Source organism: Callospermophilus lateralis, chromosome 4 (assembly GCF_048772815.1).
Source record: "Callospermophilus lateralis isolate mCalLat2 chromosome 4, mCalLat2.hap1, whole genome shotgun sequence".
NCBI lineage: Eukaryota > Metazoa > Chordata > Mammalia > Rodentia > Sciuridae > Callospermophilus > Callospermophilus lateralis.
The window spans coordinates 117,054,374-117,076,687 of record NC_135308.1 but is presented as its reverse complement, the minus strand read 5'-3'; the positions used below and the strand labels follow the sequence as shown (position 1 = coordinate 117,076,687).

The window sequence follows — 22,314 nt, the reverse complement described above, 5'->3', positions numbered from 1 at the left end:
AAAAGCATGAAATATATCTTGTTCTAATTCAGACCCCAGTACCTCTCCTTACTCTTCTCTCCCCTCCCCGTTCCCTTCCCTCAATTGATCTTTTTGCCATTTACCCATAGCTATTTTTTAAATTAATTTCTTGTGGATGTACACAATGGTGAGATTAACTGTGGTTTGTACATATTCCTGTTTCTTTAATAAAATGAAATTAAAGGAGATAAGATGGAAAGTGACAACAAAGAATCAAAAATGTACAGGAATGAGAAAAGCTTAGAAATCTATTCATCTTACGTGTGACTGAAAATCAGGGGGATAACAAAAGAATTTAGAAAGAAAGAAGAGTATAAAATATTTGTAAAAAGTGTGCATAGTAAAATAGGTCTAGATAAGAAAGAGCCACAATTCTCAATATAATTTCCAAGACTACAGAAGAAACCTATATTCTGATTTACTTCAACTCAAAATGCTTTGAACACACCTGTCATGAGGCTGTATTAGGGAATCTCGAACATGAGGAATAGGCATGTAAGGTTGTAAATCCTTATTCTCCTGGCAAGCTTCATTATGACTTCGCAAAACATCTGAAAATAAATCAAACTTCAAAAATGAATCAATCACTTGACATTGTTATATTATCATGTAATTGTTCTAGAAATAGTTAGGGGTTTTACAAATACTGTACCTATTATCTTTACCACCATATCATACATCTGCCTTGATTCCTCCTCCTCTTTTGTCCAGCGATATTTCATGTAACGCAGAACAACACAAACCATCACTACACCTGCAATATTCACATGTTTTGCGGTTTAACAACTGTGGTCAATGGCATTTAATTACATTAGATAGTCTCTACAATGATTATCTTAATTGTACTAATGAAAAAATGCAAAGAGCCTTTATGACAGAGGGTTGAATTGGTCACATAATAAAAGTGCACAGAAAAAATTTAATATTAAACATTTTCCAGAGTTTTCTCTAGAAAATGTCTTCTATTACCCTGATAACTAAACATTTAAATTCTATCTTAAAAAAAAAAAAACGCAACTTTTTAAACATTTTCCAATTATAGCATTAAAGTACGTGAACAGTTTTATTAAAGGATTAAACATGCTAAATCTTACTTTAACTGAATTATTTGTAAAGGGCTAAGAAAAAGAAAAAGCAAGGAATAAAATCTTTTAAATTCCTATTACCAATCACAAAATATAGTAATCTGAATACAAATTTTAAATCTCATAAACAATACTGTTTAAATGAAGAAAAATTTCAATGAGCTTAATTTACAATATTTATTTAAAAAGAAAAATTTTCTATTTTCTAAAGTAAATACACTTACTATTTCTGTAACATTCTTATGAAAAAGTTTTATCCCTACCTTTCTCTGTTACTGTTTTCTGAGCCCTCAGTCTGATATGACATTATAAAAAGCCCTCAACTTCATTTAGTGAACACTTCTGGATGTGATTTATATGACATCTATCACCAAAGTGACAAGTAAATTCTTGGCTCTGGCATTTAGTGAAATACAGACACACACAAAAATTCTAGACTGCAATATATCACTCTTCTTATCCTAACAACTTACCCAAGCATAACAACAATAACCTGTGTGTTACAGTAATAAAAGCACGTCGAAAACGACACCAGAAAGACATCTGTGGTCTTGTAGATTGTAAAAACTGCACATCAGTTATGTTTTTCAGTTCTTCCTCAGGGCTATAACCAACACACCTATTTAAAAATAATTAGAGTTGAGTTTAAGGTTAAAAGAAAAATCACTTCTTATACTATCAAACAAAGTGGAAATCAACTCCTCTACCTTATTCCAACATCTTTTCCATTTTCTAAAATCCACTGCAATGAGGTGTTAAATATATCTTCATATTCAGGACCTAAATCCTAATAAGAAAAAAGAGAAAATAGCTGTTTTTAATAATCCACATTCATTTGACTCTGACTCTACATAAGCTGTCCTATAAATAACACTCCATGTAACATTTTAACTATGTAACAAACATAACAAAAATGTATTATTCATTAAAGAAAATTAAAAAAAACAAAGAAATCATGATTTTCCCACTAATTCAATATAACTTGTTAATATTTTGCTGTATTTTCTCCTTTTATATTTATAGACTTGGGAGTTCTTTTTATAGTTTTGTTTTTAAGTGTCATTGTGATCAGAATAACTTAATTTTTAATGAAACGCCATTTTCATATGAATAAACAGCAAACAGTTCAGATGTGGCTATTTTATTTTTACAAATGAATGCATTAAGCATATGAACTCAAAAAACCTGTGTAAACAATGGATTTAAGCTTCCAAGAGAAAAGAATTGAGAAAAACTTGCATGGATCACTGTGTCCTTAACAGGTTTTATAGTACTTGTGACCTTTCCAAGATGTTTGGCGTGATATTAAAAATGTGACTTTTTGATATGGTATAATAAAATGTGACAACAACTGGAAGTCCTAACAACTCAATATACCTATATTTTTCAAATAACCAATGCTTGAAATTATATAATCATACATGGGTAAAAGATTTATTCAAAGTACAAAGCACAAGCTGAGGTTGTAGATCAGTGGTAGAGTGTTTGTCTAGCACATGTGAGGCATTGGGGTCAATCCTCAGTACCACATAAAAATACAATAAAGGTATCGTGCCCACCTACAACTAAATAAATAAATGTATTTTTTTTAAAGTACAAAACACTTCAAAGGATTTTATTGGGCACAGTACAAAATGTTCACTAATATGCTTGAGATTCCAAATTAAAATCACCTTTAAGAAACTACTTGTAAGGTTTGGTATACTATCAAAGAATACTTATAATTATCTGAAAAGACACATTTTCCCCTGTTTTAACTCCATACTGATGTAAGGCTGGATTTTCTTGATATACTTCAACAAAATAGCAACACAACAGACTGAATGCAAAAGTAGAAGAGAATCCAGCTGCCTTTTATTAAGCTAGGCATTAAAAAGATTTGCAAAATGGAAAACAATACCACTATTCTCATTAAACTATATTTTTGAAAATAGAATTATTTTTCATAAAATTATGTTTCACAAAATTATGTCAACATGTAACAGGATCATTATTTTTATTCTAAGTGAATAAAATGATTTCATTTTTAATTCTAACATAACTATATGTATATATTTATATCTAACATATTTATTTAATAAATGTATAAAATATATATTTATAAACATTTATCCACAAATGTAAATGTAAACACACACACACACACACACATATAAATAGCCACTTAAGACTTCAGTAATTATGGAAAGTCCAAAAGTTTAAGATCTGCTATGTATGGGTATTTTTTAAATCAAAATATTGAAACTGGCATCACATATTCACTATTCTTCTACTTGCTTTTTCCATGGAACCAAGTATTATGTCAATATTAGTACACATGAAAAAACCTTAGGTTTTTCTACTCCACTGTATGATTACTTGAGACATAAATCATCTCCTTATTAATGAACATTAAGAGTATATTCTTTAAAAAGAATTTTTTTGCAGTCTCCGGTATAGAAATCAGGACTTCCTGCACACTAGGCAATGTTCCACCACTGAGCTAAGTACCAGCCTGAATTTTAAATATAGATATATATCTCAAATAGTACTGTTACAAAAATCCCTGAAACATTTTTCACTCAACAAATATGTACTAAGGGCTCACTATCTGTCAGGTACCATATCAAGAACCGGAAGTACAACACTAGGCAAGGCAGTCAAAATTTCCTGTGCTTATGAAGTAGTCTGCTAGAAAGTATGTCTCTCATGTATTAGATATGAGGAGTTCCCTAAAAGCTTACGTGTGAAACAATGCAAGAACCTTCAGATGTGAAATAATTACATTATGAGAGGTCTGGTCTACATTATCCACTGATACGGATTAACTGGGCGGTAACTGTAGGCAGGTAGGATGTGGTTGAAATAAGTAAAAGGGGGAGGTAGCCTTTAGGGTTTATATTTTATCTCCAGTGAGCAGAGCTCTCTCTCTGCTTCCTGTTCTTCCTCATATTTAGCTTATTAAAATCATAGAAGTTGTTAATTAATGACTATTATAATAGCCGGTATATTTGTAAACTTCAAGTTACAAAAAACAAGGGGTAGGGGCTGGGGATATAGCTCAGCTGGCAGAGTGCTTGCCTCCAATGCACAAGGCCCTGGGTTTAACCCCCAGCACCACAAAATGAAAAAGAAAAATACAAGGGGTAAATAAGAAAAGAGTACTGTTATTTTCCCCCACTTCCTGTTTTCTTTTCCCTATACTCAATATCTGGAATGTAATGGAACCATGGTATGTTACATATTCTTACAAAACAATTGACAAATTATTTAAAAACTTTAAAGAGTCAAAGGAGTATTTAGGTCTTAACTATGCTATTTCTACAAATATTCTATATAGAGTTCTACAGCACTATAAAATAGAATTGCTTGATAAAATTTGAGGTTTTTTCCCCTTGCTTATGCTAACTAAATACTTCATGCTACTATTGTAACATACATAGTATGTACTTAGATTTTAAGAACTTAAACTGTTTTATTATTCACTTTATGTGGTCACTTTAAAAAGCTATGATACAGCTATGATACAGCAAGGTATGCCAACTGTAAATGGTTAGAAAATAAGACATTTAAGTTTTGTTGATAAAAATATGCCTCTTTGTTTGTAAAGCAACCTTTATTTATTTTTATTTTTTGGTGCTGGGAATTAAAAACCAGGGTGCTCTATCAATGAGCTAAATCCCCGGTCCTTTTAATTTTTATTTTCAGAGAGGGTATCTGTAAGCTGCTGAGGGCTGGCCTCAAACTTTCAATCCTCCAGAGTTGCTGGAATTACAGGCATGTGCCACCACATCCAGCTATAAAGCAACCTTTAAAAATGTAAAGCCAGAGGCTGGGGTTATGACTCAGCAGTAGAGTGCTCTCGCCTAGCATGTCTGAGGCCCTGGGTTGGATTCTCAGCACCACATAAAAGTAAATTAATAAAAAATAGGTATTGTGTCCAACTACAAAAAAAAAAAAAAAGTAAAGCCAGCCAGGCACCGTGGCACACACCCGTAATACCAGTGGCTGAGATAGGAGGATTGCAAATTCAAAGCCAGCCTCAGTAAAAGCAAAACGCAAGCAACTCAGTGAGACACTATCCCTAAACAAAATACAAAATAGGGCTGGGTATGTGGCTCAGCGGTTAAGTGCCCCCAAGTCCAATTCCCAGTACCCCGCATCCAAAGAACAGTAAAGCCACAGCTCACAAGCCATACAAAAACAGGATGATTTTGGTCCATGGACCATAATTTGTCAACCTCTGAAATACATTCCAGCATCAGAAAGCAAATATCTTCCAAAAACTGATAACAAAAATAAGAAAATGCAAGAAAACAAAGTTTCTTTTATTTACTATTATTTACTTATGAGTAATAATTCAGTCAACATACTGTTTAATGCTTCATATAAATTTAGAGTATGTTCTCCCAAGTCTTAAATCTATTTATATTACATTATGCAGGTACATACACATATACCCATCCAGGATCCCCACTTCCAATGTACCTTATTTTCAAAATAACTGGTGAGCTGAGTGCAGTGGCACACACTAGTACTAATCTCAGTAACTCAGGAAGCTGAGGCAGGAGGATTGCAAGTTCAAAGCCAACCTCAGCAATTTAGTGAGGCCCTAAGCAACTAAATGAGATCTTGTCTCAAAATTTAAAAAGGGCTTGGTATGTAGCTCAGTGTAAAGTACCCCTGGTTTCAATCCCCAGTATTAAAAAAGGGGTGGGGGTGGGGAAGTGTATTCTAAAAAATTGTTGTCAGATGCTTCAAGCTTTTATTATAAATTTCAAAGTACAAAAAATATACTGCTTTATATAAAAGATTCAGCTCATTAAATGAAGCAACGTAACTTTAGTAAGGACGAAAAAGGAACTGCCACAGGCAGAAGTACTACAAGAAATAAAAACTTAATGTGGCTAGGCATGGTATGTGCATGTCTATAATCCCAGTGAGGAGGATAACAAATTCAAAACCAATCTCAGCAATCTCAGGGCCTATCTCAAAATAAAAAATAAAAGGGCCAAGGGACTTTAGCTTGGTGGCAAAGCACCCCTGGGTTCAAGCCCCAATATCCGCCTTCCCCGCAAAAAAAGCCACATGAGATAAGTTGCATGAGTAAGTTACAAAGTGAAAATAGTTCTATGGCTTTCCAATTAGTGAACATTCTGGTTATTTCTGAGATTATACTACCTGTTGGATACCATATATACTACCTATTGGATACCATCCTTTAAACTATAAAACACAATACTGAATATGATTTAACTACTGATGATTCAAGGGGAACTTGATCTTTCACCTCCAGGAATAAGAGAAAAACCATTGTCTTTAGAATAGAAAAAGCCTGGGATTAGATCCTCACTGTCTCCATTATAGACTATGTATAACATTAAGTAGGGACAAGCAAAATACGCCATTTATATATGTGAACTTACTTTGATTTCTACCTCTTTAGATCATTCATAACTCTAACAGCATCAAGTCCCTTGTCCATTCAATAGTTGGAGCTAGGGGTTATATACCAAATCTGTCTAAGAGGCAGAATAGTAAAAGAGAAGAGCAAATGCTTTGGGGTTCTATTCCCAGTTCAATTACATACTAGCTACATATTTTAGTTAATGAACCCCTCTAAGCTTTAGTTTCTTCATAAACTAGGTCTGATATTATCCATTGTTAAATTACATAAGGAGTACCAAAATAACTTACACTTGATAAGTTATATTATGAAATTTCCCCCAATCCTAGTACTCAGAATACACAATTTTATACGTAGACACAATTTTATTAACTATGATCAGCATCCCAAGCTAGTCCCTAAAATCTTGGTCTATTAGCATATTTGTAACACTTGGTATATTTGCAACTATCATTGTGTCAAAGGATAACCAGGTTTTGAAAATAATATAGGTTCTTTACTATTATTCATTATACCATTCTACAGAAAAGTTAACATAACCAACATGTTGTTTCATGAAAATATAATGCTATGTATTTCCTAAATGTTCCACCAGAGGGACCTCTCAACTTCTCATAAATAAAAACTTTCAATATCAAAATTGATGAAAATAAAGCTCAAGAAAAGAACCAGGGGACTTAGAAATGAGTATTTAAATTATTTAATAATTAAGTTGACTTAAATGTCCTTTGAGGGACATAACAAGATAAATAAAAGGATAATTGAATGTAAATAATCAAATTCAAGAAAACAAAAATATTTTATTGAGGCTTTTCACTAATTTTACTCCATCAAATATTTATAATACATACTGTGTTTAAAATGCACTAGAAGCTGGAGGAAAAACTAGCTTAAAACAATGTGTACAATTCCTGTTCTACATATTCTTCAATTTATTTACTCCTAAATCCACAAACTTAACTGTGTTGCATGTGAAACCACACTATAAATATATGAAGGTCTCTTTCTATAAGCAGAAAGCCTACTATATACATATTATCATTATTTGATGCAAACTTTCTAGGGAGTCTCTTCCATATTTATGACAGAACTTGGATAAAATAAACAATCTGGGCTAGATTGTGCTAAAACAACCATTGGGAATAATTTGAACATATATTAAAAGATTTTTTAAAAAGCTCTAGACAGAGTGCTTTCATAATACTGAAAAATGACAAACCAAACAATACAATCACATATTATCCAATGAGAAAAGTTTTCAAAAAACTGTTCAATGACAGATGGAAATGTACTTAGTAATTTTAAGGGGAAATAAATATTTATACTGTAAAATACTTAAATATTAATTAAAAAAAATATTTTAAAAAGACTGTAGAAAAATGGGCCAAAATACTATCAGTGCTTATCCTTAGTGAATTTGAAACCTATTTTTTCTTTTATTTTCCATGTGAATTATAATCATAAGCAATATTTAATTTTACTTTGGAAAATGTAAGCATTATTTTTAATGTACTTATATATTTATCTAGACTTTGTTCACAAAAATCCTAATTATTATTTCTTTTTTTGTAAGGGAAGAGGAGAGTCCAAAACTATACCTATGGTAATGACAAGCCATAACAAGTTTTATAACATTTGAAAACCTGAAAATGAGACTCCAAAAGGCAAATGTTAACACAAATACACATACATAAATCTAGATGTAGTTAAATGTGGTGACAATTGCCTGTAATCCCAACAATATGGGAGACTGAGGTAGGAGAATTCAAGGCCAAGTTCAAGGCCAGCCTGAAAATAAAAGGTCTGAGGATGTAGTTCAATGTCAGAGCAATTGCCTAGATTGTGCAAGGCCCTGGATTCAATCCCCAGTATTGCAGAAATAAATAAACAGACAAACAAATAAAAAAATCTAACGCAGAAGAATGTTAACATTTTACATAAAATGGCATTTAACCAAGACATGGTATTAAATTAATACAGAATCTTTTGTAAAATATGGAAAATTCTACAGAATTGAAAAATATAGGGCTGGGGATGTGGCTCAAGTGGTAGTGTGCTCGCCTAGCATGCATGGGGCACTGGGTTCGATTCTCAACACCACATAAAAACAAATAAAGATATTGTGTCCACCTAAAACTAAAAAATAAATTTTAAAAAAAGAAAATATAAAAAAGCAAAATCCAGTGTAAAACATAAAATGATCCCAGGAAAAAGAAATGAAAATATCTTCAGGAACGCATTTCACTAATATCTTTTTTTTATTGATTTGGTTTCCAACACAGTTCATCCATAGGTGCTTCCAATAAATTCTTTGCTATAAGACTTTAATAGAACTAATCTCTTACACCCTATGCCTCTGGGTCTCGTCCCTTCTTTTTACCTTTTCTTACTGTTGACTCAAAGCTGCAATCAAGTGGTTTGAGAAGAAAAAGAGAGGAGGTTAATAAACCTTACATACCAACCCTGCCTCTTTGTTCCTCAGTTGTAGACTGACTACTGGCCAGGCACTATCCTGTTCCAAAGCCTATCCTATTTTTTTGACTCCTTCAAACATAGTACTTTGTTTTTAAGAATCTTGGATTTCTTCTAAATCATCAATGAATCTTGCTCCAGGAATTTATAACCAACCAAAATATATATCTATGCCATTGCCTATGAACATGAACTAAAGAAAAAAGTAGGAAGGATTTGATTGGATCAGATCTTCCTACTACTAGAAGTAAAAACACTTTCAATTATTTAATAAGGAACCTTTTGCTTGCTTTGAATTTCCACATGATATACCCTTCTTCCTAAAATATTTTCTTCTATGTTCCCTTAGGCCTCCTCAATCCAGTCCCCTCAATGAAACTAAGAGTTGGTTTAAAACCAACAAGATTGACAAACACTTAACTACTCTAAAAAAATAAAAATAAATATACACACACAAAATATAAATTTTATATATATATATATTTTCATTTCTAACTCTTAGGGTTTGAATATGAGGTTTCCACCAAAAGCTTCTGCAGAAACGTTAATATAGAAATGTTCAAAGGTAAAATGATTAGAGTATGAGAGCTGTAACCTAATCAGTTCATCTTCACTTGAATGGGCTAACTGGTTCATAAGTATAAACGAGTGAGGTGTGGCTGGAGGATGTGGATCACTGGTGGCATGCCCTGGAAGGGTTGATGTTCCCTGAAGCACCTTCCTTTCTCTCGGTGCTTTCCAGCTGTCATGAGCAAACAGCTCTCCTCTGTCACTTCATGATGCTGTACCTTGCTTTGGGCCCAGAGCAACGAAATCCAGGAACCATCAACTGAACCTCTGAAACTGTGAGTCCAAAATAAACTTTTCTTCCATATCTATCTTGCCAGATACTTTGATCATAGTGATGAAAAGGTGACTAAGACACTAATTTTTATGACTTAATTAATGAAGAATTCATCATAATCCTACTCAAATTTTCCCCTAAAATTGAAGAGAACAGAACACCCTCGAACTCAATTTATGAGGCCAGCATTACTACAGCATGAAAACTAGACAAATACAAGAAAACCATATATTAATATCCTTGATTAATATAGACACAATATCTTCAACAAAATAGGAGAAAGTTGAATTCAACAGTACATTAAAAGACTCATACACCATGACCCAAGGATGGTTCAACATACGAATATTAATAGATGTGATTGCACATTAACAGATGATTAAAACAAATCATTATCTGCTTCTAACCCTAATTTATTATAAATTATATACATGTATTGTTACCATAATGTACCTTATAAAGATGTACAAATATTACAGCTTTAAAAAAGATCTTAAAAATCTTCTCTTTAAAAAAAAGAAATACAATTATTTCAATAGATATAGGAAAAATGCTTAACAAAATTCAACATGATTTCATGGTTAAAAAAAATGAAAGAAAAAAAAACCTTGAAAAACTAGGAATAGAAGGAACACATTACAGGTCATATGTGCAAAGTCCTCAGCTACATCATACTCAATATATGCCCACTCTTGTCACTTCTAATCAGCACACTACCAGAAATGTACTACTACTAAAGTAATAGGTAAGAAAAAGAAAAAAAGCATCCAAATCAGAAAGATAGAAATAAACTTCTCCTCACAGATGACATAATCTTATACACAGAAAACACTACAGATTTCATGAAAAATCCTATTAAAATAAATGAATTTAGCAAACTTCCAGGATATACACAACAATCTCAAAAGGATACTTTAAAAAATTAATTTATAATACCATCAAAAAGAATAAGATACTCAGGAATATAATCTTAACCTACGATGTGAAAGACCTGTACCCTGAAAACTACAAAACACTGCTGAAAGAAATTAAAGAAATATGAGAATGCCATCCCAAGTCCATGTACTAGAAGACTTAACAGTGACACAATTTATATATCCCCCAAAGCTATACTGATACAGTGTAAACTCTAATAAAATCCCAATATCAAAAATGGCAGAAATAGAAAAAAATACTAAAATTTATATGGAATCATAAAAGACCCTACACAACCAAAACAATCTTGAGAGGAATGAGAAAGCTGAAGACTTCACATTTCCTGTCTTCATAACTTATGACAAAATAATAGTAATCAAAACATATGTATGGTAACTGGCACATAGACCAAAGAAACAGAATAGCCCACATATAAAACCACTTATATGTGATGAAATAATATTTAATAAGAGTGTCAAGACAAAGGATACAGGACACATTCTATTCAATCTATGGTACTAAGAAAACTATTTCCACATGCAAAAAGAATGATATTGAAGGGGCTGTGGTTGTGGCTCAGTGGTAGAGTACTAGCCTAGCACACGTGAAGAACTGGGTTCTATCCTTAGCACCTCATTAAAAAAATAAACAAATAAAAATTTAAAAAGAATGATATTGGACCTTTATCCTATATAGCAAAATCAACTCTAAATAGATTAAAGACTTAAACATAAGACCTGAAACTCCTAGAAGAAAACATAAAGAAGAAGCTTTGTGATGCTGATATAAAGCAAAGATTTCTTAATTACGAACCAAATGCATAGGCAACAAAATGGAAGTAGACAAACTAAAATACCTATCAGCAACAAAGGAAACAAAGAACAGAGTGAAATAGAATCTCTACAATGGAGGAAAATTTTGGTAAATCATATACCTAAAAAGAGGTTAATAAAGTATGTAACAACTCAATAATAAAATATAAATAAATAATATTAAGGGCTTGAATAACATTTTCCCAAAGACATACAAATGCCAACAGACAGTATAGTGTATGTATATACAAATATATATGGTACATAGAAATGGTATATGAAAAAGTGTTCAAAATCACCAATCAACAGGGAAATGCAAATCAAAATCACAATGAGCTGGGGATGTAGCTCAATGGTAGAGCATCTGCAAGGCCCAGGGTTCAATCTCCAGCAGTGCAAAAATCAAAACAAAACAAAACAAAAATCTCAGAAAATAACAAGTCTTAAAGATGTGAAGAAACTGGAACCTTTGAACACTTTTGTGAAACTGCAAATTCATAACAGCCATTATGGAAAACAGTATGTAGGTTCCTCAAAAAATTAAAAATAGAACTACTATAGGACCTAACAAACTTCTGAGTTATTTAACCAAAAGAATCTGAAGCAGGAACTTGAAGAGGTATTTGCACTCCAAGGTTCACTACAGTGTAATATTCAAAATAGACCAGAGGCAGAAACAATTTAAAAGTCCATCAACAGATGAATGGCTAAACAAAATGGGTATATACAGACAATGAGAAACTACTCAGTATTTAAAAAAAGAAATAGTGTCATATGCTATAATATGGACAAACCTTGAGGATATGTTAAAAGAATAACCCTGCTATTGGATGACAAACAGTGCAGGATTCTATTTACATGAGGTATCTAAAGTCAAGCTGATTGATGTAAGCAAAAGGTAGAATGGTAGTTGCAGGGGTAGAGGGTAGGGTGTTGGGGGAGAGAAAAATGAGAAGCTGCTGTGCAACAGACATAGGATTTTAGTCATGCAAAATGAAAACATTCTAGAGATTTGATGTACAATAATGTGCATATAGTTAACAATACTGTACTGTACACTTAAAAATGTTGAGTAGATTTCATGTTATGTATTTTACTACAATATTTAAAAAGGGGAGGGATAAAGGAGAAATATTTGCATGACATAACTTGTTCACATGCCAGTCACCTTCTTAGGATCGAAGTTTCCATTTGCAAGTACTCATATCTTTATGGAATTATCTATTTGGAACTGAACTGATAAGAAGCTTTCCAGTATTGTTTTCAAATTCCACTTTCCCCTTTTTGAAGTCAGAATGACATTTGTCCACCTTTAACCTTCTAGTACCTTTCATTTCATCTAGGATTTTCAAAGATTATTTATAGTAGTTTAGAAAATTCATCTGCAATTTCTCTTGGAACCCTGAGGTAAAACTGATCTAGGGCAGATTTGAATTGGTATATACTTACTTACTTGCTTGCTTCCTTACATGTTACTCACCTGTCTAAACTTCCCTCTTACCAATTTTCTTTCTTTTTTATTGATGCCACCCAGGCTGGTCTCAAACTCCTAGATGCCAAGTGATTCTCCTGCATTAACCTCTCAAGTAGCTAGAACTAGCATGCCTGCCTCTAACTGATGTTTGTTATACCCTTTCCAAATTAATATACATTCTCTCAGACTGAATGTTCTAAAACAAAAAATATTGAGCAATTCCAATTTCTCTTATCTACTCATATGAAACAAGAAGCACAGGCTTTTAAAGGTACCACTGAAGTAGTCAAATTCATAATCCTTTGATACCAGTAGAAATGATTTACATAAGTTTTAAGAAAACAGATATTAAAATTCTAATGTCACTACTTACCTTTAAGTATGCAACTGCCTCTTGGACAGAAAGTGTTCTTTGACTAGAACTTCCACATTCGTGATCTCCTAAAAAGATTAGCATATTGTTAATTTGTAATCAGTATATTATTAAACAGAACAACTAAAATTTAATTTTTTACAAATATACAATTATAGGTTATATTACTATAATCAGTAAAGAAAGACTAACAATATAATTTATATTTTCTTTAAAAATTTCAATAACTCAATAAACAGTTACCCTTATGTAAATCACAATCTTTAAATGCACTTCAGTCTAGATAGGAATACATCTTCCTCTTATATTCCCAACTAAATTATAAGTCTGTGTAGAAACCATGTTACCTTGATGGCTTTTCATAGATCTTGGCATAAAAGTGGCCCTCTACAATTTTGTGTTACTCTTAAAGGGGAAAATTTCACTAAATTCACTGCTAACTTACTAGTTTACACGTTTATTCTTAAAGCTAATAATTCCAGAATTCAAATAAGTTTAAATTTATTATTGTACTAAAACATGAGCTTTTTCAGAGGATAGCTATGTCTATCTCTAGCAAGGGGAACACATACCTGGAAAACTGTGATGACACAAATCAACAGGGAAATTTGGTAGAAGTTTCTACCTATGATTTGGTTTCTAAAGGGGTATGTTACAAAGTTTGGAAAACTGTTTTTCTTTTCTTGTGACCATTTCTAAGAAGAGAATTTAAAGCTTTTTTCTTTATGCTACTGTATATGGTTATTAAATTATCCTCTATATTCAACTTAAATTTAAGTTTTTCCTGCCATATTACTTTCAGTAGTTTTTTAAATTAGCATAAAACTCCAATTAAAGACTTAAAGACAATGGCATTTGACAAAATACAATACCCCTTCATGTTCAAAACATCAGAAAAAGTAGGGATAATAGGAACATACTTCTACATTGTAAAAGCTATCTATCCTAAGACTAAGACCAACATCATTCTAAATGGAGAAAAACTGAAAGAATTCCCTCCAAAAACTGGAACAGACAAGGATGCCCTGTATCACAACTTTTATTCAACATAGACCTGGAAACTAGCCAGAGCAATTAGATGAAAGAAATTAAAGAGATATGAATAGGAAAAGAAGAACTCAAAACTATTACTATTTGCCTACAACATGATTCTATATTTAGAAGATCTAAAAATCTCCACCAGAAAACTTCTAAAACTAATAAATAAATTCAGCAAAGTAGCAGGATATAAAATCAACACCCATAAATCAAACACATTCCTATACATCAGTGATGAATTCACTGAAAGAGAAATTAGGAAAACTAGCCCAATCACAATCTCAAAAAATAAAATACTTGGGAATCAATCTAACAAAAGAGGTAAAAGAACTCTACAATGAAAACTATAGAACACTAAAGACCTTAGACGATGGCAAGATCTTCCATGCTCTTGAATAATTGGAATTAACACAATCAAAATGGCCATATGACCAAAAGCATTCTGCATTACATAATGCAATTCCTATAAGATCCCAATGACATTCTTCACAGAACTAAAAAAGCAATCATGAAATTCATTTGAAAAATAAGAGACCCAGAATAGCCAAGCAATCCTTAGCAAGACAAGTGAAGCAGAAGACATCGCAATACCAGACTTTATACTATGGAGCCATGGTAACAAAAACAGCATGGTATTGTCACCAAAATAGACACACAGACCAATGGTACAGAATAGAAAACACAAGAGACAAACCCACATAAATACAGTTATCTCATACTAGACAAAGACACCCAAAACATTCATTGGAGAAAAGATAGCCTCTTCAATAAATGGTGCTGAGAAAACTGGAAACCTATATGTAACAAATGAAATTAAACCTTTATCTCTCACCATGCACAAAACTCCACTCAAAGTCAATTGAAGACTTAGGCACTAGAACAGAGATCCTGCGCCTAATAGAAGAAAAAGTAGGGTAGGCCCAAATCTTCACCATGTTGGTTTAGGAACTGCCTTCTTTAACAAGACTCCTAAAGCACAAGATGTAAAGTCAAGAATCAAAAATGGGATGGAATCAAACTAAAAAGCTTCTTTTCAGCAAAGGAAACAATCAAGAATGTGAACAGAGAGCCTACAAGAATGGGAGACAATCTTTACCACATGTACCTCAGATACAGAACTAATCTCCAGGATATAAAGAACTCAAAAAGACTTAACACACACACACACACACACACACACACACACACACACACACCCACCCCAATCAATAAGTGGGCTAAGGAAATGAACAGACTCTTCACAGAAGAAATACAACTGATCAACAAACATGAACAATGTTCATCATCTCTAGCAAATAAAGAAATGCAAATCAAAATTAATGAGATTTCATCTCACTCCAGTCAGAATGGCAATTATCAAGAATATAAGCAACAATAAATTTTGGGAAGGATGTGGGGGAAAAGGTACACTCATACATTGTTGGTGGGACTGCGAATTGGTGCAACCATTATGGAAAGCTATATGGAGATTACCCACAAAACTTGGAATGGAACCACCATTTGATCCAGCTATCCCACTCCTCAGTTTTATACCCAAAGGACTTAAAATCAGCATACTAGAGTGAAGCAGCCACATACTTGTTTCTAATAGCTCAATTCACAACAGCCAAACTATGAAACCAACCTAGATGCCCTTCAACAGATGAATGGATAAAGAAAATGTGGTGTCTCTCTCTCTCTCTCTCTCTCTCTCTCTCTCTCTCTCTCTCTCTCTCTCTCTTTCTCTCTCTCTCACACACACACACACACACACAATGGAATATTATTCAGCCTTAAAGAAGAATGAAATTATGGCATTTGCACGTAAATAGATGGAGCTATAGCATGTCATGCTAAGTGAAATAAGGCAATCTCCAAAAACCAAAGGCAGAATGTTTTCTCTGGTGAGGATGCTAATTCACAATAGGTGGGGGGCTAGGGAAAAACAGAGGTACTTTGCATTATGCAGATGGGAGTGAAGGGAGGGAAGGGGGTAAGAAGGATAATAGAATGAATCAGACATTACTACCCTATGTACATATATGATTACACAACCAGTGTGATTCTACAACATGTACAACCAGAAGAATGAGAAGTTACACTCCACTTATGCATTCTACTGTCATGCTTAACTAATTAAAACAAAAAAATATATAAAATTAAAATAAAATCCTTGGCAATTTTTCTGTAATAAAAGAAACCATGTTCTTATTTATCAGCTTTGTTATGCAACATTTTAATGCTAGCGGTTTCAAGAAGGAAAAAAGTGCCTACTGGGTAAACAAGTCTTCAGACTTTATAATGGATCCTCAGAGACTCAGATTCCATAGATCTAGAGCAGAGGTCAGCAAACTATAGCCCAGAGCCAAATATGGTTTGCTAATGGTTTTTATAAATGAAGTTTTATTGAAATACAGCCAAGCTTATTCATTTGTGTAGAATTTATTATTATTTTCATGCTATAACAGGAGAACTAAATAATTGTGACACAGGCAGTCCAGCCAGCAAAGCCTGAAATATTTACTATCTGGCCAAGCACAAAAGCTTGGCAACCCCTACTCTAGAAGAAAAATCTGGACCTTTAAAAGCGTATTGTGTTAATATAATAAGCCCCAGATTACATTTCTTAAGACAATGTTACAGAGATAACTATAGATGCTGGTATTAGCACCATCAGGATTTCATAGCTAGAAAATATACTTAGCCTATTTTGGGATGTTAAAGTGTAATAAATATATGTCATTAGCCTGCAATTCATAAATATAACAGCCAGTCAATATAAAGACTTTTAGTGATGAATTATAAGCTTAAAAAACTTAAGAGAATTAAAAACCTGAACTAAAAAACAAATATAGGTGAGAGTACGGGGAACTGTCAGATTCTTAAATATTCCCATTCAACCAGAGAAGTTTCCCATTGATCTATTAGGTTTCTGGTTTTCACAAAATGATCTGCTACATTAAAGTATAAAGAACTGCATTATTATTATTTTCTTACAACTAATTATAAGAAGGAAATCCAAAGTCTCTTCTTTCAGGTTATATGTAAAAGAATAATTTTTTTAAAAGTGAAAGATAATAAACAGATATTGCTACTATAGCTACCTGATACTAATAGCTACTTGATACTAATGCTAAGTGAAATAAGCCAATCTCCAAAAACCAAAGGCAGAATGTTTTCTCTGGTGAGGATGCTAATTCACAATAGGTGGGGGGCTAGGAAAAAATAGAGGTACTTTGCATTATGCAGATGGGATATTAATTCATAAGCAACAATTTATTCTAATTGTAGATATGTTGATAACTCAAGAATGTTCAAAACTTTTAACTAAGAGCAGGATATGTGGAAAATTCAATGAATCGGGAAAAATATTCTAGAATATGTTTAAAGCAACAATTTATTCTAATTGTAGACATGTTGATAACTCAAGAGTGTTCAAAACTTTTAACAGCAGCATATGCGGAAAATTCAATGAACCAGGAAAAAATATTCTAGAATATGTTTACTTTATCCAAAGGAATGACACCTATATAACCACCAAAAGAAAATCTGCATTTTTATATTTAATCCAAGATTTTAATTAATTCATTACTTACCCAATTAAACCAATATTTAAAATTCCAGAATTTTTTTCTATTAATGCAATTAAGAAGTTAGGTTGACTTTAAAATTATATACAATATACATATGTATTATAATTCATGGCAGAGAGAGAAAAGGCCTTGACTAAACAAATTTACATAAATTGAAAAATGTACTATGCATAGGTAATAAAAATTTCTAATGAAAAATATTCCACAAATAGGACAATGCGCTTTGGAAAGACAATTTCCACTGATACAACACACTAGATAGGCAAATTAATCTTTACAAACATCTTTAGAGACTATGAATGCTAAACAATTACCTGCAAGCTGTGCCAATCGATCATGTAGCTTGTATAATGTGCTCATCATAAGATTCTTTTCACTTTCCTAAAATTAAAAGAAGTTATTATGAAATATCAAATCCCAAGAAAAAAGTATATTGTTATTCCAAAAGAAAAACAGGAAATTTAAAAATCATGGGTTCTGCATTCACTGAAAGACAAATTTATATTTAATCACAGCCACCATATTTTAAGGAACCCGACTTTACAAATCTAAGTTATCACTTTAAAGATTTTACTTTCTTGAGGATGATCAAGAAGTTGGCACTGTGACTGGTGCTAACAAGATTTTGTAATCTTAGTAAACTCACCCATCCACCTAAGAAAAGCTTTCTATCCCTCTCTAAGCTATGGATACCATTCTCACGAATTGTTTTACATCAAGGTTTTCCTTTATTTTGTTTTGATCTGCCTCAACCACACAAAACAAAGGGAAGAAATATTAAGCACTCTGACCTCATCCTCTCATAGGCTTCCAAGGTGGCCCTATATAAACTTATGAAACAAATGTTCAATGAAGAAGTAGGAGTCAAGAACTGTTCTGTCAGCAAAGTAAGAGACCAAAAGAATAAGATGATTCCTGTTCAAAAAACATACACAGCATTACATTACAGTTGCAAACTAAAATGCAAATATATAAGAGGGAGGTAAGGGAAGACCTATTTGTGGAGCAGAGTATTTGAGATTTCACTGTAAGAATAGAATTGACCAGAATCCCTTGGCAGAACGAAGAGCATGAACAAAGGCATGATGGCACAAAACAATTGTTAAATTTCTTATGTAACAAGTAACCTAGTCTGACTCAGTAAACTACTAGAAAAGTAGTTTGGAATTAATTGCCACACTGGGTACTAAAACAAAGAATCTGAAAATTTAGGAGGAAAGTAAACCAGACTTATGTATATCAGGGATATTACTCAGACATGAAAGTATAGGATGAAAGGAGTCCAGACAAGGAACTATTGTAATGGCATAGTCTAAGCTCTCTGCCAAATACTCTAAAACCCTGATATCCCCAATCTAAGAGCAACTGCAAGAAGACAGACCAATATAAGCAATGAAGAAGGGTAAGTTAGGAGGGGGTCATTGCTTATCACACTATCTAAAATGAATTACTGATTCATCAGGAGACTTGTCTTTATTATTTTCTTTCCTCTGGAGCAAATTCAGACATGATATAAAAGGGAAAGTAAACATCTATGTGTCTAATGACATGCAACCTTATCTATCCATTTGTTTTCATGCTTTATATTCAGAAAAAGAAGAAACTAAGTCTGCACACTGTGGGTAACATGTTTTGGTGGAGTTTTTCAATACCAAGGGTTGAATCCAGGAGCACTAAACCACTGAGCCACATCCCCAGCTCTTTTTTATATTTTATTAGAGACAGGGGTCTCCCTGAGTTGCTTAGGGCCGCCTGCCTCAGCCTCCCAAGTCCTTGGGATTAGAGGTGTGTGCCACCTCACCTGGCTAGGTAACATGTTTTTGTCAATATTTCGTTTTGTTTTTCAGTGACATTAGGAAGAGGAAAAACTCATCAAAGTTTCCATGATCCTACCACCAGAATCCTGGTTTTATGTTGTTTGACTGACACAAATATTCCTTCAGTTGACTACTTGTCTTTCAAACCTTTTACCTTTTCTTCCCCTCAACTCTATATCAACAAGATTCTTATCAAACCAATCGCTATCTTCACTTAGGATTAAAAATGCAAACTGCAAATATCAGACATAAAAAGTAAAAGTAGGAGCTGCAACCCAAGATTCTGAAAGCTATGCATTTGTGATACAGTAAATTACAAAGGATTTTCAATACAAATGTTCAACAGAATGAGCAGAAGTTCTAATCATAGTGTAATTTACGGACTTGATATATAAAACCAAGGTGTGTGTAATTAAGATATGGAGTTAAGGCAAATGAAAGTTCTGAAGTGTTTCTGATCTGAAGAAGAGACTGATTTCCCTTTTATTTATTCTATCTTTTGATTATACCCATCCTTATCCTCCTTTCAAAAACAAAATTTAAATATCTGGTACCTGTCCTCTGTGATTATGTCTTTAATAAACATAAAAGACTTGATAATAAACTTTATCTTCTGAATCACAGATATTTCTTTTACCTAAATAGCTGTTAATAACAAAACCAACTGGATCCCCAAAATACCGTTATATTCTCAAAGAATTCAAGCACTCAGAAAGCTCAACTATCATTTTTTTCCCAAAAAATCATTTTTCTGATGTAAACTCATTCAAAGGGATGTCTATATATTACAGGGCCTAAAGTGCTATCCAAATGACCAATTAAGTAAGATTGCCATGATATATGTTATTAAGTATAAAATATATAAATACTTTATATTTATATATAAAGAAGGAAACAGTCTTGTATTCCCAAAGTTCAGTGAGTATATTGTATTAATCTTAAATTTTGATATTTTCATATTGCTAAACTCAATACTGCAAATGATTAAATCAACTTTATTTTAAATGTCATCACAATAGAATGTTATTGAACATAATTATTTCGAAAAAAATAAAGGCTTTGATTCAATCAGTTTTAGTAGCAGCTACGCTAAAGTAGCAGAAAATTTGAAAAGTATACAAATAAAATTTTTAAAGTTACATTCTTATTGGTTTATAGTTTTATTACACTCTTCTCTTCTCTGTTTTTCAGACTGCCTCCTAACATTTCAGTCTGAAATGTCTAACTACTAGCTTCCTTTATCTCCCTACAAACTAAAGACCTAACAATACAAAAAAGCTTTCAAGTTACTTTAATTAAACAAAAATAATTTTATAATTTAAACTTGCTACCTTCTAATTGTTTGTTTTTAGTTAGGTTCAGATTACTGTTTTTCTATATATATCATTTCCTAAAGCAAACATTTAACTCATGAGGTTAAAAAACCTGTAGGGTGACCCTACCAAAATTTTTCTCATATACTGTCAACCTTTAAATATTTCTCTCCTCTATCCTCAACCATTTTCTCTTCAATGACATTTTTAACTATTATCAAGCCTTTGATTAAATGATAATGCACTTGAAACACCTAGCATGGTGCCTGGCAAAGAATAAACACTAGTGTAAGTGAACTGCCATTATCTTCATTAAAATTATTACTATCATTCAGAGGCTCAGAACTTCAGTTTACCCCAAGGGAAAAATTACACAGAAGGAAATAGTCTTGTATTCCCAAAGTTCAGTGAGTATATTGTACTATCCTTAAATTTTGATATTGTCATATTGCTAAACTCAATTCTGCAACTGATAAAGTCAACTTTATTTTAAATGTCATCACAATAGAATATTATTGAACATAATTATTTCAAAGGTTCACTTTTAACAATTTAATATTCTGTGAGTCTGATTACTTCTTTATTAAACATTCTTCCATTCAGGTACAAAAACAAACATTTCTATATAGTCTATGTAACTGTCAGTTGCTATAATAAAAAATTAACAAGGTGTGCATTATTGTATATATGAATGCATATGTGTATATATATATTAAATACACATACATATATAAAAGATTAAACATCTTAATCTTCAAAGTACCTATAATTATGGTAAGTGAAAAATGTTTTTATGTAAATAAAATCTAGGTTAAAATTATTATAGCATTCTTTGAAATGAACTCTTTCTAAATCCTTTACTGGCTAGGCATGCCAATTTATGATGTGAAAGATTCAGAGACAAAGAAGACAAAGAAGACAAAAACTGCTAAGGATCCAACAATAAGACAAAGACATACTTTTAAAACTTAATACTTTAATACATTAATACTTAAGTTTAAGACCCAGATCCATAGAAAACATGTTATTCCATTTTACTTAGCAGTTGGCTTCAAAATAATAAACAGTTCAATCCTTAGGAGAAAATATGTGTCAAATTTAATCACATTATAGTTAAGGACTACTCAGAATAAGAAAATTTATTTTTTGAGACTAAAAGAAACTTAAAAATTATTATTTTTAAAGTTGTCAT

The 22,314-nt window shown here is 32.3% G+C and overlaps 1 protein-coding gene across 1 annotated transcript in view; it reads right to left on the bottom strand.

Moving 5' to 3' along the window:
* The window catches only part of Lemd3 (LEM domain containing 3), a 66,643-nt gene that overhangs the window by 8,074 nt on the left and 36,255 nt on the right, over window positions 1-22,314 (bottom strand). Inside the window, exons 3-8 of the mRNA XM_076854825.1 lie at window positions 18,307-18,373; window positions 13,383-13,450; window positions 1,814-1,893; window positions 1,580-1,725; window positions 674-775; window positions 470-572 (exon numbers count right to left, since the gene is read on the bottom strand). Coding sequence (XP_076710940.1) covers window positions 470-572; window positions 674-775; window positions 1,580-1,725; window positions 1,814-1,893; window positions 13,383-13,450; window positions 18,307-18,373 — 566 coding nt within the window. The remainder of the gene's footprint in view (window positions 1-469; window positions 573-673; window positions 776-1,579; window positions 1,726-1,813; window positions 1,894-13,382; window positions 13,451-18,306; window positions 18,374-22,314) is intronic.